The sequence below is a fragment of the Grus americana genome, chromosome 3 (assembly GCF_028858705.1).
Source record: "Grus americana isolate bGruAme1 chromosome 3, bGruAme1.mat, whole genome shotgun sequence".
Lineage (NCBI taxonomy): Eukaryota > Metazoa > Chordata > Aves > Gruiformes > Gruidae > Grus > Grus americana.
The window spans coordinates 54,462,314-54,480,224 of NC_072854.1; the positions used below are offsets into that span (position 1 = coordinate 54,462,314).

At 42.0% G+C, this 17,911-nt stretch overlaps 1 protein-coding gene across 1 annotated transcript; it reads right to left on the reverse strand.

Annotated features, from left to right (window-relative positions):
* Window positions 1-3,394: 3,394 nt before the first annotated feature.
* GPRC6A (G protein-coupled receptor class C group 6 member A) lies at window positions 3,395-17,657 on the reverse strand. The gene is made up of 6 exons (XM_054821122.1): window positions 17,438-17,657; window positions 15,541-15,844; window positions 12,833-13,660; window positions 10,134-10,346; window positions 7,973-8,096; window positions 3,395-6,474 (listed from the first exon to the last, which is right to left on the reverse strand). The coding sequence occupies exons 1-6, from the start codon at window positions 17,629-17,631 to the stop codon at window positions 5,354-5,356; spliced, it is 2,784 nt and encodes a 927-aa protein (XP_054677097.1). The 5' UTR covers window positions 17,632-17,657; the 3' UTR covers window positions 3,395-5,353.
* Window positions 17,658-17,911: the final 254 nt, after the last annotated feature.

Consider the following 17,911-nt stretch of genomic DNA (forward strand, 5'->3'; position numbering starts at 1 on the left):
AAATCAGTAGAAACATATCCTTGAAAAAAATAATTCAGAAAAGTCGGCACAGAAAACGTATTTAGTAAGCAACAGCCCGTGCCAGCCCGATACCAGTGCCAGTGTAACGCAGTGTCTCAACAGAAGTGTGTCCAACGCACTGCACAGTGGAGGATTTTACATCTGTCAACCAACGCCAGAATGCCTGCGGATGAACGGAGGAAGCCCCGCTCCCCTGGGATGGATGACTGCCCAGCAGCAGCTGAAGCCCTGTGCGCAACGTGACAGCACGAACGAGGAGTCTTGAACCATTCGTAGCCAGTTATCCGTTTCCAGGAGCAGAGCCAGAAGCGGCTTCTTCTGAAAGCAAATATTTGAGCAGAGGAAATCAGAAATTTGTCACCAAAGTGAGTCTCAGCATCCTCGATATTAAAAGGTTTTTTAAAATGCTATTTGGGCAATATTTTATTCTGGAAAGAGATTCAAAAAAGTATTTTCTTTTCAGTAAGTAATCCCACGTTAATGTTTCTTATTCACACATGTACAGTTATTCCAAATTCATTGAAGTAACAAAATGTCCTTATTATTGGTAAAACATTGAAGCCATTCCAATCCATTTAACTCATACCAACTTAAAAAAAAAGTTAAAAAAATAATCAATCTTCCCACATTCCATTTCAGAAAAAAAAATTCTGATTGCAAATGAGCCATTCTCTAAACAGAAGAACCCAATTCCCTGAATCAAAACTCCACACCGGCTTTCTCATGTCCTTCTAAAAATAGCAAAAAGGAAGAGAATGCTCCTCTCTGCACACACCCCCACACACCCCCACACCCCCACGCAGCTCTGCCCTGTTTCAGAACATTGTTGGGAAGATGAAGAATAGCTTTCAATACAAATAGAGGGTGATTCTGGGGTTATAGTCTGCCAGCAGCCCCTTTGCTGCCTGCTTGCTCAAAGAGAGCGGTGCAGTGTCAAGCAGCGCTCCTTGTCCCTGGACACGCGGCTGGGAAGGGTTGCTCAGCATTGTACCTTACAAGCAGCATCCCAAACACTGCTGTTAGTTGCCAGTCGTGCTGGTAGCCCACACATTTAGAGTCATTGTAGTTCCAACCACCATCAGCAAAGCTGGGAGGAAGCCTGGGGCTCAGGTAAATAGTTCCCAGCACTCGCTGAAGAACTGCTCTAAAGATCATGGGCAGCTGAAAGGCATCTGCACAGCTAGAGCTGCTGAAATCCTGAGGGAATTATGCCCTGGAGGAGAGGACTTGAAAAACTTAGTGGTCTTCACAGTCTTCATTCTCCCTAAAGTTGCTGTACACTGTGTGATAGTGGCTTCAGAACGCATCATTTAGCGTTATTAACAATGAATGACATAAACCCCTGAAAGGTTAAACAGTGGTTACATCCAGAGCAGCCTCCCGATGATGTCAACAAATGGCATTTTCACACTTGACTCCTCTGTGGACGGCACTGTCTGGGGACATGTGTCCTCTCTATTGCTCTTGGAGATGGAAAACCTGCACGTGGGCACATATGGATGTTAGCATTTTGGGAAGTAGTGTTGGGATCTTTCCCAAGTAAGGGAGCAGAGCATGCTCTGAGCCAGTGTGTTGGGTTTGTGTGGCAAGGTTTTGGTAGCGGGGGGGCTACAGGGGTGGCTTCTGTGAGAAGCTGCTAGAAGCTCCCCCTGTGTCTGACAGAGCCAATGCCAGCCGGCTCTAAGACGGGCCTGCCGCTGGCCAAGGCCAAGCCCATCAGCGCCTCTGTGATAACATATTTAAGAAGAAGAAAAACACTTAGAGAGAGAGAGAGCTTTTGCAGCCGGAGAGAGGAGTGAGAAGATGTAAGAAACTCTGCAGATACCAAGGTCAGTGCAGATGGAGGGGGAGGAGGAGCTCCAGGCGCCGGAGCAGAGATCCCCCTGCAGCCCGTGGTGAAGACCATGGTGAAGCAGGCTGTCCCCCTGCAGCCCATGGAGGAAGGATGAGGGGGTGTAGAGATTCCACCTGCAGCCCGTGGAGGACCCCACGCCGGAGCAGGTGGAGGCACCTGAAGGAGGCTGCGGCCCGTGGGAAGCCCACGCTGGAGCAAGTTCCTGGCTGGACCGGTGGACCCGTGAAGAGGGGAGCCCACACCAGGGCAGGTTTGCTGGCAGGACTTGTGACCTCGTGGGGGACCCCACGCTGGAGCAGTTTGCTCCTGAAGGTCTGCACCCCATGAGAGGGACTCCATGCTGGAGCAGGGGACCGATGAGAGGAGTCCTCCCCCTGAGGATGAAGAAGCGGCAGAAACACCGTGAGATGAACTGACCGTAACCCCCATTCCCCGTCCCCCTGTGCCACTGAGGGGGGGAAGGTTGAAGCCGGGAGTGAAGTTGAGCCCGGGAAGATGGGAGGGGTGGGGGGAGGTGTTTTAAGAGTTGATTTTATTTCTCATTCCTCTACTCTGTTTTGCCTAGTAATAAATCAGATGAATTCCCTCTCTAAGTTCAGTCTGTTTTGCCCATGATGATAATTAGTGAGTGATCTCTCCCTGTCCTTATCTCGACCTACAAGCATTTCGTTATGCCTTTTCTCCCCTGTTTAGTGAATGAGGGGAGTGAGAGAGCGGCTCTGGTGGGCACCTGGCCCCCAGCCAGGCTCAACCCACCACAGCCAGAAAAAAGAGCCAAACCCTTCAGCCCCGCACGGTCTGACCTATGGGCCACAGCTCCAAGGGGGCCTTGCCGAGACTTTGCTATGACTCAGGGAGGTGATTCCTGTTCTGTGCTCTAGGGATGAAAATCTGTTTCAGGCTCATTTAATGTCCCCATGCCTGGTAACAGATTGCTGGAATACTTACTGTTCTGGGCAGGGGGATGTGTGCAAATGCTCCCTTTAGCATCATGAACCCCTATTTTCAGGTTTTTTTACACTCTGTATAGGGTAGCACAATCCTACATTGTGTTCTACCTACATATGTTCACTTGCTTCTTGCAGACAAGGCATTTAAAAACATGTGTAACACAGCTTGGTACAGTGTCTCTTTCTTCTGCCGAGTGTAGCTAGCAAATCTGTTACATCCTCTCAGCTCCACCATTGACTGTGCTTTACACAGGAGATCTGAGTAGTTGGAGAGGCAGACGTAGCATGTAGGACTCCTTTGAAATTCTGCCATCTGTGATATCTTTCCTTAAAGATACCTCCGTAGAGACCTTCACATTGCTGTCACCACACCCTGTTCCTCAAGACATGTTCCCCGTTGTCCTGTAGGGACATGTAGCCATGCTTGGCTTTCTACCTAAAGGACGTTTCCAGGGAGCAGACTGAGCTCTACAGTGGAAGCACTGCACAGGTGTGTGTGTATTGCTGCTGGTCAAGGCCAAACCAACGTTTATAGGGAAAGGTAAGGAGATGAAGTAAGCAAACTCAATTTTAAATAACAATATGGCTTTAATCATTCCCTTTCATGTATCTTTGAGACATGATATACTCAACACTTTTGAAAACAATAAATACAGGTACAACGTCTGAGCCAAATTAACTTTTCTAACCAGCTGAATGCCGACAGTCATTGTGCAAAGTAAGCTTTGCTCCTCTCTTTTTGGGAGACACTTCTTGTTGCACTGGCAGTCAAATTGCAGGAATTTTAACCTTGTCATACACAACTTCCTATTCAGAACAGGATTTGCAACAACCGATGTATGAACAGCATTCATCATATAAATATATGTGCGTAAACCTTCATTCTTCCAACCAGCTACAGAACTTAACATAATTACTCAAATAGGTATGTAAATTGCACCCTTGCCATTCAAATTACTTTAAAAATGCCTTCACAGATATATACCATATATATAGTCTACATGTCACAGTAATTTCATTCCATGTCCATTGTTGAAATGTGATTTATAGCTGTATTTAACAAAATATGCATAGAAAAATCATATGGATAAGGGTTTCAACATAGATATGATAGAAAAATAGACGTATTGTACATAACAATAATACAATACGCCTATGTAACACCAAATCTACTGAACTTTATTTTGGCCTGTCACAACATCCAGTTGTTCCAGATCTAAACAGGCACATGAACAAAACTCAAGGAATTTACTATTATTTCACAGTAACGTGGCACAGAAGTTGTAATAGCAAAATTTCTATGGCCCGGGCTTTATGAACAGTATTTTTCATGGTCCTGGACTGGCAACGTAACTCTGCTGTTTAGAGTTTGAAAAAGTTCTGTGGTATCATTGTCCTGACAGAGAAATTCCTCCTTCTCTGACTGTGCCTTTTGCCTCACATACAGAAGGCAAAGCACAGCTGTACTGATGGAGCTACCGAGTGGAGACTCATCCAGCGCAGCTCGTATCGGTTCAGTCTTGTGCCATTTCAACATATTGGAATGGTGCATTGTCATCTTCTTGTTGAAAATCAGATTTTTAAAATATGTATCAAAAAAGCTAAAATTCCCAGGATGCGCTCATGCCAATCTTTGTCATTAGATTATTTATGCTAATGAGAGGAATCAATTAATTTTATAAGTTTTGACATTACATCCTCAACTGAGAGGACACATGGGGATAGGTGGGTCCTCTTTCCTTACACATCAGAGGAGGTGCATGAAGTGAATTAGTGTATTTCCTCTGAGTATGGGGGAAAAAGTAGATGGACATACGTATAACTACAGAGCTCCAGAGAAATTCTTAAATTTTTAAATAGACCTGTCTCTAGTTCATCATCATCCTGGGAAATACAAGAAACTTTAAAAGTTACTGCAGCACTTGTCTGCAATAAGGTGTGCAATTTTGGGGAGGAAAAAAAAAAAAAAGATTCACGATACCAGGTGAAAAGGGTTGCTTTTAGATGTTCAGGAGAATGGAAAGCCTGTCTTAAAAGTGGAGACTAACGGACTGGGCTTGTTTGTCCTAGCAAACAAAGGCTGGGAGAGGGTTCTGTTTGATCTGTAAAACAAGGCCAGGTGAGAAGAGCTTCTTAAACAATTGAGCATCAAAGATGCAAAAAAAAGTGAGGTAAATCCATATGTTCCTGCCTACATGTCTGTGAGAAGTAATTTCCTGATGCTTCTGCCTCACTCAGGGAATTGAGATTGTGGATGAGGTTCCTGCAGGTCTATAAGAGTGGACTGGGGATGGAGGGGAGCTGCTGTAGGGGACTGCACCTTGGGGTGCCCGCAGGAGCAGGAATGGACTCTGTGAGCAAGAAGAGCCTTGGAAATCTGGTAATGGATAACTGCCTAAGTAAGTACTGAAGGAGAAGGCATTTTGTGTGGCCTGCTCTCTTTGGGGATGCCAAAAGGAGAGAGACCTGAAGGAGAAATGGCTCCCAAAGATGGCTTTTCATCTTCTAGTGCTTTAACGCTGCTCAGTCATATGCTGGAGAGTCTTTTCCTTGCTGGAGTCCTTGCAGTATTTTTAGGAAGAACTTTCCCTTTTATTAGTCTCTGCCCAGGCACCTGGAAATGGCAGTTTCCATTCACAGAGTTTTTCTCAGATTTACACGAATCTGAGATAGTAGCTCGGGAGCTGGAAGACTTTGAATCCAAAGAAATCTGACTAACAGCAACGCTGCCTGCGCTCTTGGAGGAATATGTGTAAATCATTTTGAGAAAGGCAGATTTTGTGTTTGTTTCTTGCTTGTAAATGATGATATAGCACTTTGGAAGAAAAGTGCAGCAGAGGATTCCATAATTGGATATTAACACAACGATGATTTCCACTGCCGGCAGGTATTTGCCAAATGTAGTTGCATAGACAGGGATAAATACGATCCATGCTATAAAGTAAATTAGCATGCCAAAGGTGATGAATTTAGCTTCGTTGTAGTTCTCTGGTAACTTCCTACCTTTAAAGGCAAATATGAAGCAAATGAAAGCTAGGGCAGCGATGTAGCCCAACATAATCCCAAAAGCCACAATGGAGCCCTCATTGCACTCCAGAATTATTGCTCTTGGGATTGAGAAATTTTGCTTTACAAAAGGCGTCCTAAATATTAGCCAGAAGGTGCAAATGATAACTTGAATTCCAGTGCAGGTGACCACAGTGGGAACAGGTTTATATACACATTTCAGGAAATTCTGCAGCTTGGGATCAAAGCTGAAGGCTAGTAAAATTTTTAGTGACTTTATTAAAATACATGAAATGCAGAGCGCAAAACTTATGCCAAAGAGGGCTTGCCTAGTTTTACACTTGAATTCTGTGGGTTCATCTATGAAGAAGACAGTGCTTAAAAAGATTAAGAAGTGGCTGAAGAGAATAATATAGCAGACGGTTAGACCTCCAGATGCCTTTACGACCGGCGTGTTCAAGTTTTTAGTAAATATTACACTAATTGACAAAACCAACACGACCCCAAAAGCAGAGAGGAGGAGGAGGAAAATAGCAAACCAGTCAGTCCAGGCAAGGAAATGGATTGTCTTTCTGTAGCACGTGGTACTGTTAACTGGAGCCCAGTAGGTTTTGTTGTTACATCGGTAGCAGTAATCCATATCTGAAAGCAGAAAAAAAAAAAAAAAAAAGGAAGATAACTTAGAAACTCGAAGTAAATAAAGTGGGAAGTGGATTACCGAGGCTTGAGATACAGGAGCAATGTGGGAAGGGATGCTCAGGGACAGACAGGGCTGATTGCTTCCCACTACTGCTGCCGCCATCCAGGCGGAGGAGCTGCAGGGCAGCGGTGGCGGCGGTGGAGCAGCGCGGGAGGGATGCCTGCCAGCTGGGACTGCGGCTGCCTGCAGCCAGGGCGGCGGGGGACAGGGGGCACGGCAGGGACCTGACACTGCCTTGGTCATCGCTGACCCGCGATACGGGACCTGGCCGGAGCTCTGGACAGGCAAACTTTAACTGAAACCTGAACAATGACTTGAGAGTGAATCAATTCTCTTGCAGAAGTTGGAAGTATGTTTCTTTTGTTTACCTCTTTGGACAAGAAAAAAAGATCCAACTTTCTCTTTATTGAGACCTTTTGAAATACAACAGCAAGAATAAATATTGCTTTAGATTATGCTTTGAAGGGTTACTTTTGCTTTAAAATTGCTGTCTCCTCCGATATGGAGAAATATCTCAATTATTTGAATTAAAAAGATAAAATTTAATTTCCTTCTGCCCTCAGGATATTAAAAGTACATTGTACCACAATTTTCTTAATTCCACCTCTCTCCTCTATATTTAATTTTCCCATTTAAAAATTTCTGCTCGAACCTACAAATGAACCAGTGGTAAACTATAACCCAAGCACAACTACAGGCTGGGTGGAGAATGGATTGAGAGCAGCCCTAAGGAGAAGGACTTGGGGGTGTTGATTCTGACTGATGTGATTCTATGATTCTATGAAAGTACACATCAGATTTGATACTAGAAAATATTACTGTACAGTTATATCAAACTTCTCAGCACTCCCTGGTAAGATGAAGAATATGCTGGTAAGCCAAATACATAACTCTTGAACTTAGTAGACTCACAGAATGGTTTGGGTTGGAAGGGACCTCAAAGATCATCTACTCCAATGCCCTGCCATGGGCAGGGACACCCTCCACTAGACCAGGTTGCCCAAAGCCCCATCCAACCTGGCCTTGAATGCTTCCAGGGATGGGGCATCCACAACTTCTCTGGGCAACCTGTTCCAGTACCTCACCACCCTCATCATAAAAAAATCTCTTCCTTATTGGACTGGATGTACTGTGGAAAGACAGAGAAGCAAGGGTCTATTTTAATGAGAATCAGTCTCACCGATAAATCAGATAGACTTTCCATCCTAACAAAGGATAATGCTAGTCAGCTGGAAAATCTAATTGCTTTATGTTTGGTCTTCTAAAAAACATTTAAACCAAGTTTTATAGGCCAAACACTCATATTTGGGAAACTGAACATAAACAGATATGTTAATCCCATTCCAAAGTTATACCCAAGGTTGCCAAGGCACATTATACCCAAACAAAACAATTGTATTGATGTGTAAATAAACCTTTATTTGGATCGCAATTCCTTACCTGTTTGATTGCTGTAATGGTTTTCTGGGCAGTAAACACATTCATAGCAGCATGTGTGTGGACTTTCTGTAACCTTTTTCATCTGTCCTGGCCTGCAGTGCTGGGAGCATGTTGATTGAACCTTCTGCAGTGTGCAGAAAACAAACAAACAAATCATCTCAGGCACAACTAATTACTAAGAATTGTTAAAATAAACCTCCAGTAATTCTGCAATTTGCACTCTCTTTTTGTATCTAACATATTTTAAGGGAATCTGAAAATGATGCTGAAAAACCACATTGTAGGCTTCATATTTCTTGTATTTTCTCCACACGGTCAACAAGTGACAGGATGGGCATTATCCAGCTGATAATTTTATTTATTTATCAGTGGAACTGACTATACCTTTAAAATCCAGATCGAAGTGTCTCATCCAGCATTGAACCTGAAATTTAGACTGCTGAGGATCAGCTCCAAAGAAAGCCCAAAAGCACCTGATGGGGGATTCGAGTGGGCTGCTTCACAGGGTAGATCCTGAAACCCTGCTCAGCTGCTCTGAGCCTCAGGGAGACACCTGGGCTCAGGGGAGACACCTCGGCAGGTGCTTTGCGCTGCCGCCCTGACATTCCTGACCCTCGGCAGCTCACCCCTGAATCGTGAAGCAACACTTTGGGGGGGTGATCAGGGCTTTCTCTTGAGGTCTGAGTTCAGGTCCTCCTTCCACAGACAACTTTTTTGTAAAATGGAGAAGCAGTCCCGAGGGACACCACTATTTCTTCTCCCTCCAAGATGGTGCTGACAAACAGGTGGAGACATTTTCTTGCCATCCTGGGCAGTGCCACAAAGAAGGGCAAGATTTGAGGTTTTCTTCTGTCCTCAGCCTTTTCTACCAGCTGAGTCCACACGCTGAGACTCAAATTCAGCCCACCTTTAAGCAGCCTCTCCCCGTCCCATCAGTGGGGAATGCTTTGCAGCCCAGAGCTGCACGATGAACCAAGACCTCCACCCGTGCGCAGATGACAGATTATCCAGCTGGAACTGGCCTGGGCCACCCACTAGTCCTGACTACACCAGTTCAGGTGGTGCCACATACCTCAGACTCCTGTAGCTGTGCTGACCCCAGCTCTAACAGGAGTATATAATCAAAAAAAATCATATAAACAAGACTTTTTTCTTTTTTTTTTTTTCTTTTAAACAGTAAAGTCAACAGATATGAAAATTCGTGTACCAAATAAATGGTGGTGGTATGTAAGAGAGGGGGCTTTTATGCACAGCCATTTTTTATTTTAAAAACCCTTTTCAAGATTGTGGAATACCACCCTTAGGACAGACTGATTTACTCATCTTAGGAAACTTTCTAGGAGCATTCTGGAGAAATAGCTCAATTTCAAATCACTGAGGCTGCCTACAGGCTCATGTGCTTCTCAGGGTGCATGAAGCTGGTTGAACAAACCTGGAGAGGATTCTTTGCTCTAAAAGGAGAACATGAAACCACAAGAGGGATTTCTAGCTGACACATGCTTCAGTTGTAAATACTTGTGATTTAACCTGGCAGGCAGCTAAAACAACCACAGCCATTTGCTCACTCCCCCACCCCAGTGGGATGGCGGAGAGAATCAGGAAAAAAAAAGGTAAAACTCATGGGTTGAGATAAAGACAGTTTAATATGACATAAAATGAAAATAATAATAATAATAATAACAACAACAACAATAATAATAATGATAATAATAATAATAAACAAAACAAGTTATGCCCAATACAATTGCTCACCACCCACAGACCACTGATGCCCAGCTAGTTCCCAAGCAGCGGTTCCAACCCCAGCCAGGTTCCCTCAATATATATACTGAGCATGACGTCATACGGTATGGAACATCCCTTTGGCCAGTTTGGGTCAGCTGTCCTGGCTGTGTCCCCTGCCAGCTTCTTGTGCTCCCCCAGCATTCTTGCTAGTGGGGTAGTGTGAGAAGCTGAAAAGTCCTTGACTTGGTGTAAACATTGCCCAGCAAAACATCAGTGTGTTATCCAGATTATTCTCATCCTAAATCCAAAACACAGCACTATACCAAGTGCTAGAAAGAAAACTAACTCTATCCCAGCCAAAACCGGGACTATACTGAGGGGAGAAGAAACCATATGAAGCAAATTTCACATGTTATGTCAGCAAATTAAAAGTTACCTTTAAATCTAGAAATTGTTTTTTTTTTTCCTCATCTTCAAAGATGAAGTCCCCTTTCTCTGGGTCATATTCTGCCATAGTGGTGATTTCCATGTGGCCATCAATTTCTTCCCAAAGAAGTACATCGTAACTGGTGCTCATATCTCCATTGGAGTCAAACTTTATTTCTTTATCATCATCAGTGACTGTAACTTTTTTAAGTTCTTCAAGGAGCTGAACATAAGTATAAGGACCAATAGCATACATCAGTATCATGTCAGTGTGATAAATGCAATAGTTTAACATCTGTATGATAATATCAAGTTAAAAAGAAATGTTGCTTTTTAGGAGTAAAAGAAATCTTAAAATTAAAGGGTATCTTTGTAACTGCGATGTTGACAGATATTGTGTACTGCAAGGTGAGACTCAACTGCTAAATGAACAATAAATGCCAGTTTGCTCAGGTGAAGTGATCAATGGCACAAGGGCAATAAACAGCAAGGCCATATTTGATAAATCATAGGAAATACTAGAACAAGCAGGCTTTGATAAGGCAACTGTTCGGTTTAATATTGCAAGCCATTCTGTTCAATAAGGTAAAATTTCTCTCTCCCTCATCACAAACAGCCAGATTGAAAAGTTCTGCATGAATCTAGAAAAGGGCAGGTTAAGGTACATATAAACAACTCCCAGTTCCTGGGGAGACCGTAACAGGACTTTCATTAGCTGCACTGGTTTGTAACTGAAGTAAAGGCTTTATCCCTTTGCAGGCCTATTAATTTTTGGCAACAGGGATTAATTAACAAGAAAAAGCCCCAAGGTGTTGGTGAAAGGCTGAATTTAACTGCCTCTTGAAAAGCACACTCTTACATGGATCTTTTTGTAAAATTTCTAGTATTTAAAGAACATACTGACATGTATACTACTTCAATATGCTCTGGCATTTATATGTATATAACATATTTAGTGTATATAACGTATTTAGTATATATAACGTTATTTTTTCATGTACAACATCATTTTTTGAGAGTTCATATACTTTTACTGCATCTCTACTAATTTATGAAGAACCAAAGTATGCTTCTAACCAATATTTCATCTGAGTTAGATGTTGCATACTGATGTGGGTCTGAACAGGAAATTTTGTATTCTGTATACTCAGACTAGTCATTTAAGCTTTCTTTTCTGCATTTTTCCAATTTCTCTAACAATATGGGAACAACAGAGCTTCTGGGAATACATTTGGAGCTTCAAACAGAAGGGGCTAATAATCAGCAACATTTTGATTTAATTGATGGCTATTTTTTGCAAGCTCTGTAACACTAACGACTGTCTTTTCTCTGTATGTGGAGATGTGTGGTATGGATTATTTGCATCCTATGCTTTATATATACTCATTTCTGGAGGGTTAAATTTAGTGTAGAGGAAATATATTATTAAAAGAGCACAGGGGGAGTAACTATGTCTTTCAATTTTCTTCATGAGTTCTTAGCCTCTTAACAGGATTTTAATTTGGGTGATTTGGGATTTAACTACGCAATGATGTAAATGCAGCTCTATAAAGTTGCATCCCCTGTAGAGAATTCCTGAATTTGTCCTGTTTGCATTTACGAATTCATGCAAGAATCTGGTTGTTACTGGTTGTTTTATTTTTTTCAAATCCCATATCTTGGTTTGACCTGCCCTGACCTAGGATAAAAGGTCAGAGCAAGTCAGAGTGCTTCAGTGCTTGTTTGACTTTTAAATGAACTTTGTTTAATCCTCTGAGTAAAAGTGTGTAAAAGTGAATACTCCCGAGCAGGTTCTTGGGTAAAAGGTCAGGTCAGGTTTACTTGTCTGATTTTTCTTCCCACGCAGTAGAGTTTGATAACAAATACCTCAACCATCTTAAAGTTTGTGTCTAATTTTCCTACCAGTCACTTCAGTATAAATCAAGATCAGACAGAAGAATAGTCTGTTGCATTTTCACTTTCCCGTAAAAATTCATGATAGATAAAAATACCTGAATTCAGACAAAACAGAAACAATATTTAGAGGGAAAGAGAGGGAAACTGAAACTCTTTGGTGAATGCTCCTCTCCTGCAACATCCCCATCTATAAAGAGCACTCATTGCTGTGTACTACAGTGGTTTGCAGCAACAGGACCAACCATTAGTAGCTGAGTAGCTGATAAGTCAACTGTAGATTGACTATACATTTTTATTCTATCCCATGTGAGTAGCAAGCAAGACATTCCAGCAAGGAGCCTACAGACTGGAGCCTTCATGCAAGCTGGTGCCTACTCTGTGTGCTCTTGGAAGTGGTGGGGGAAGTGTTAGGGTGGCTGATGAAGCCCAGCAGCTAAAGATCCCTTCTGCACCTGTGGAAGGAGGAGATGGTGGGTATGCAGTTATTCACCCTCTGTTAGCTATCTGTACGTGAAATGCAACAGTCATTCTCTATCTACAGCAGAACACGGCCATGGCTTAGCACCAGGAGTCTCTGCATCTACCTGGGCCAAAAAAAGGGAGACAAAACTGGAGTCTAGTTGTCATCACTGCAGCAGTTAGATTCTGCTGCTCTAGCACACATTCCGTGATTTCAGTTGGTGAAGAAAAGCTGGAACAGGAATAAAAAGTCATTTAGTAAAAGGACCAAGATAGTAAATCCAGGAATGTGGGAGCAAACATGAGATGAAAGTTATGCAGAGAGAATGAGACCTGAAAGAATTAACAACGTACCTCCCAGGGAGTGAAGGCAGAGGGATCCTTGCAGTTTCTGTCTTTGCATTGCCCTTTAATGGCGTGAGCAATGGCATAGACTGCAAGTATAGTACTATGGATAAATCCTGATTCAACGTTAGCATTCAAAAAATCATCTCTCCAGATCTGATGTTTGTTCTCAACATTTTCCAATAGATCGTCCTGGGACTGGTTTGAAATGCACATTTGAAAATCATGATATTCCAGGTGTGCACAGACTGACAAAAGCATAACATATTCACGTAGAAATTTGTTGTTGTCAGTGGGCTTTTCATGAAGGTTTCTCAAAAAGTCTTGGAATGTGGAGACATCTCCGCTTTTAAATCCAAATCCAACAATGGTTCCCAGCTGTCTGATATTGGGAATTGTACTGATTTTCACTGCAGCTGACCAGTTATCACTTGCAATCCAGATTTTTCTTACATTCCTCTCAATTGCCTTCTTAAATAGTTTAAGCACATGGAACTGTCTCATAAAAACAACAATAACATTTACTCTAGTTTCCTTGACAATCTTCTCAATTGCGTGATCAACTTTGGTGTGAAAGGTGTTGTCAGAGAGATAGGCGGGCAGCATTTCTTTAAAAGCTATGCAAACGTTGTTTGCCATGGCCTGGACCCCAAAGCTCTCCAGAGCGAACCGCCCGTTGTCATCATCAGTGGCTATTACTCCAATCCAGTTCCACCCAGACTCACAGATCAAGTGGGCCATCGCTCTTGTCTGATGAAAATCACTGGGGATAGTCCTGAAGAAAGAAGGAAACCGGATTTTGTCACTGAGGATTTCAGCTGATGATGCAGGACTGACCTAGGAAGAGTGAACAATTCAGTTATGGAGGCGGTCTCCTCCAAAGGACACCAAGAGATCCAAAGCTGCCACGATTGCTCTTTCATGCAGCCTGACCCAGGCTCCCTCCTCCTGTGAGTGAGCATCAACAAGGTACAGCCAAATGGGGCAGGTTCCCTCGCCCTGATATTCGCATGCAGACTCATGCCCAGTACCAGTTCTGCCATTTTCATCCTCATCCACATAATTACTTCAGTGAAGGCAGAGAATAAGACCTTTCAAAATGGATATGACAATTATGCTGGCATAAGGATTTTGTTTTACTCCGTTCGGATACCATCAACATGCTATTCAAAACAATATTTAAAACATTGGAAGCACTAAGTATTTTTTTAGTTGTTATTCAAATTGCTAGTACCCTTACCTCTTGCAGTATTTTTCTATCACTGAGTATGTTAGTATGGTTCACCCACATATATATTTTCTCTCCAAGACTTAATGACCATATTTTAAAAGGAACATTAAGTTTGTTAGAAGAACTTCCCAGAAAAACAAACAGTAACCAATACTACAGAATGCTGTAATTCTTTCATATAAAAGATTTATTACGTTTTTCTTGTGAATGTAGGTAGAAAAATAGCATTGTTGTTTAAATCCCTCTATTTTTAATCCTTTTCTGTTTGATTGTAGGAGCTTTTTTCCCTATACTTATATTTCCTGCATTGCTTGACAGTTCTTAAAAAATAAACCTAAGGTTACCAAAATGACAGTCACCTATCTGGAGGGGATACCAAATCTTAGTGATGTCAGAAGATTACAGATGCTATCGATGAGAAAAATCCGCTGGGTCACCGTTCCCATCTCTATGTCCTAATGCAGATTGGTTTCATCACTTGTCTCTTGATTATGTTCAAGTGTGGCATTTTAATTGTCATACTTACTATAGCTCCTGTGGTGGAGCTGGAGGCCGTAATTACTTCCTACTGTTGCAGAGGAGAAGGTTCAGTTAGAAGTTATGTTTAGTTCAGACTTTACGTCTTTTCCACGTGTTTGTGTACTATGTTGCTACTTTACAGTGAGGTAATCTATGTCAAATCGCCAGACCCAACCGGCAACACGGGATGGCGTGGAAGTGGATCTCCTTTTTCCTTGTTGGTCCTACTCTTAACTCCAACTCTTTTACAATGGTGAAAGTAGAAATGTAAGCACTGGCTTAAGTGCAAGTGTGGGACTGTACCGGTACTGGAGAAGTCAGAAATAGAGAAGAATGTTTTGGGAAGGACCAGTGTGGAGCTATAGAGTTGTAGTCCCTCTTTTGTACAACTGCTTGAGGAGTAACAGGAGTAAAACTGTGTTTTAGAGCAATACTCCTCGCTTCCTTGGCCATAGTTATAACAGACTCCAAAATCTAACCTCTCTCAGGCAGGAGAGAATTTCCAAATTTCCGGTTAAATATGATTCGGTCTTTCCCCCCACCACCCCCCCAGTTTGAGATTAGGTATTGTCATATTCACCACCAGCCAGACTAGACATGGTGGGTGTAGCTTGGTTGCCTGCACGAAGGCCTGAGTGTCACCCAAGGTACGCTGGAGTAACTGGCACAGCCATGCGGGACTGGCTAATGGCCCTGCCAGCCTGACAAGAGCCCAGCATCAGCCTGAAATAGCCCTCGGAGGCATGTGCCTCAGGCATATAAAATAGCCCTTACTGTCTTTGTTTAGGCAAGTGAATCAAGCCCTCCATTCAGAGCTGAATCCCACCCCTCCTGACATCCTTAGGTGGAGCCAAATCCTGCCCTGTAGCAAACACATGGCTTTTGCAATCCCTACGATCAGAGCCACAGCTTTATCCTGAGCATGGCAAACCTGGCCCTCTGTCCAAAACAATTCCCTCAAACCTACCTGTGGGATTAATTGCAAAGCCAACAGCCTTGAAACTGCCATCGACTCCTCCGAGTAGCTGGCTCCAGTGACTGCCTTAATTCTTGGGACGTAGTCTGAGTAGTTACACTTGAACTCTACAACATCCTCAGAAGAATTGAATTTAGGCAGAAACCTCAGGGCAGACGCCATGGCTTTTGTAACTTCTGCACACGTGTCATAGATTTCGTAGCCCAGAGTAACTCCAGATAACAGCGTTGAATTGTTGATCGTTTCAATAGCATGTATCATTGCAAGTGTCTGAAGAAAAATTTGAATTTCGAAGCTGTCAGGAAACACAGAAGTTTTACTTTAGAAAAACATTGCTGGGAACAAGGCCAGAGCAAAGCCCATTTTGAGCATATCTTTTAGAACTTGAAAACTACTGAAAAGAAATTATGGATAGTATGTTTTGTGTGATTTGCTTCATGTACAAAAGATTAGAAATCATACATTTGTCTCACCTAAGTGGGAAATTAAGCAAAATAAACACAAAATTTAAAATATACCTGAATAAAAATGAAACAACAGGTACCAAACCCCAAATTTTCATAGTACATAAAAAATTGCAAGTTGTATCTTCAGGAAGCATCTGTCAAAGTCAGTGGGACTGTTCCAGTTCACTCCATTTGCCCAATAAACTTTTAAAAAAATGTATTTATTTTTACCAAAAGCATGAAACAGAGAAAAGAAATGACTAAATATTTCAGCATAGAAGAAAATATTTCAGAGATTGAGGTCTTCTAGCAGTTGCATCAATGTTCCTAAAATCCTCTCTAAACCTGCTGAAGTTAGTACAGCTGTTCCCCTTATCTCCAGCAGATATTATAACAGACAATCAGAACTGTGCTAGCATAAAATGTCTGCAATACAACCAACCCTCCTCTCAAGCTTCTCTAAAGTTTACAGGTCTTGCAAACTAAATTAAATTTCAAATGGACATGAGACAATTTATGACTCCGCAGAAAAATAACAAAAGACTGACAAAATTATCAACTTTTTCATCATTTTGAAATAAATCCAAATGGATACCTGCGTGTCCAGCTGGTTATTAGATTCAGATGTGAGATTACGTTGTGTGTAAAATTCAGATAAAATTTGAGGATTTGCACCTGGATTAAAATTAAAGAAAATGCGTATTTGGAATTCCTGGGCTTAGGAAAGCATTAATATATAGTTAAAATAAAGTTCTTCACCAGGTTTCCTTTGCATTCTTTCCCGAAAAATCAATGTTTCAAGCACAGTAGGATTTGGAGCCAACAAAATAAATATTCTGATGCACAGTTTGAACCTGAATGCATACATGACATGGTGTCTATATAGTCTATCCTATAACATAATGTCACAATTACAATACAAAACATAATAGCTACAGTAAATATAATAATATGACAAACTAGTCAGCAAGGTACTACCGTACATTACAACTGATCTGCCCTGTGAGGTGGGGAACGTAGTCTAATATGTGCTTAGGTAAAATGGAACATTCTGCCTGTGTTCAAGTCATCTAGATTCAACTTCGTATCAAATAATGAACAACTGCATGGCAGAGAACTTCAGACATACAGCAACAAATTAGTATTTATTAAATTAAATGGCTGTTCAGCACAAACCTCCAGGGTTTTTTTATTATATATGAAGACTGAAATAGGATCAAATACTCATTCCCTCCCTCAGGCAGCCACAGTATTTTTTACTGTAACTTTGCCATACTTTGTCATCCTGTAGTATGTTACGCACAATTTATGTGATGTTCAATGTCTTTTTAAAGACTAAGAAATGTGAGAGCAACAGATTTTATTGATCTTCATATAAGACATACATGCCCAATGTCAGTGATTTCTTCTTTGCTGTATATGTAATTTCCAGTATTACTCACCCAGCGCAATTCTGAATTACTGGCTTGATGGGATATTCTTCTGGACGCAGCATTTCACTGTGAACTGCAAACAAGCCTCCAATAACAATGTCCCCCGGAGAACTGGCACCCACAAAATCATCAGTATTCTGGCAAGAGTAAGCGATATCAGTGCCGATCACAAAGCAGGGGATCAAAAAGCTAACAAATGCCATGTTTCTATTTCACTTGCTCACTACCAGCTTTAAGTCAGTCAAGCGAGCTGGGGCCAGCAAGGGCTCCTATGTCATCTATAAACAGCAGCGAAGGAAAAGGGCTGCACTCAAAAGTTAGTCACACCTCATAAGGTGCTTGTATTTGCTTCACTGGCTGAGGTTATTTTATTGAAGGTACTAAAGCAACGCTGTCACGTAAAATGTGAGGGTGTAGGGGTGTGAGAGTGAAGAGGGAGGGAAAAAGATAAAGGAGTTTAAAAGGAAATATTGGACATAAAAT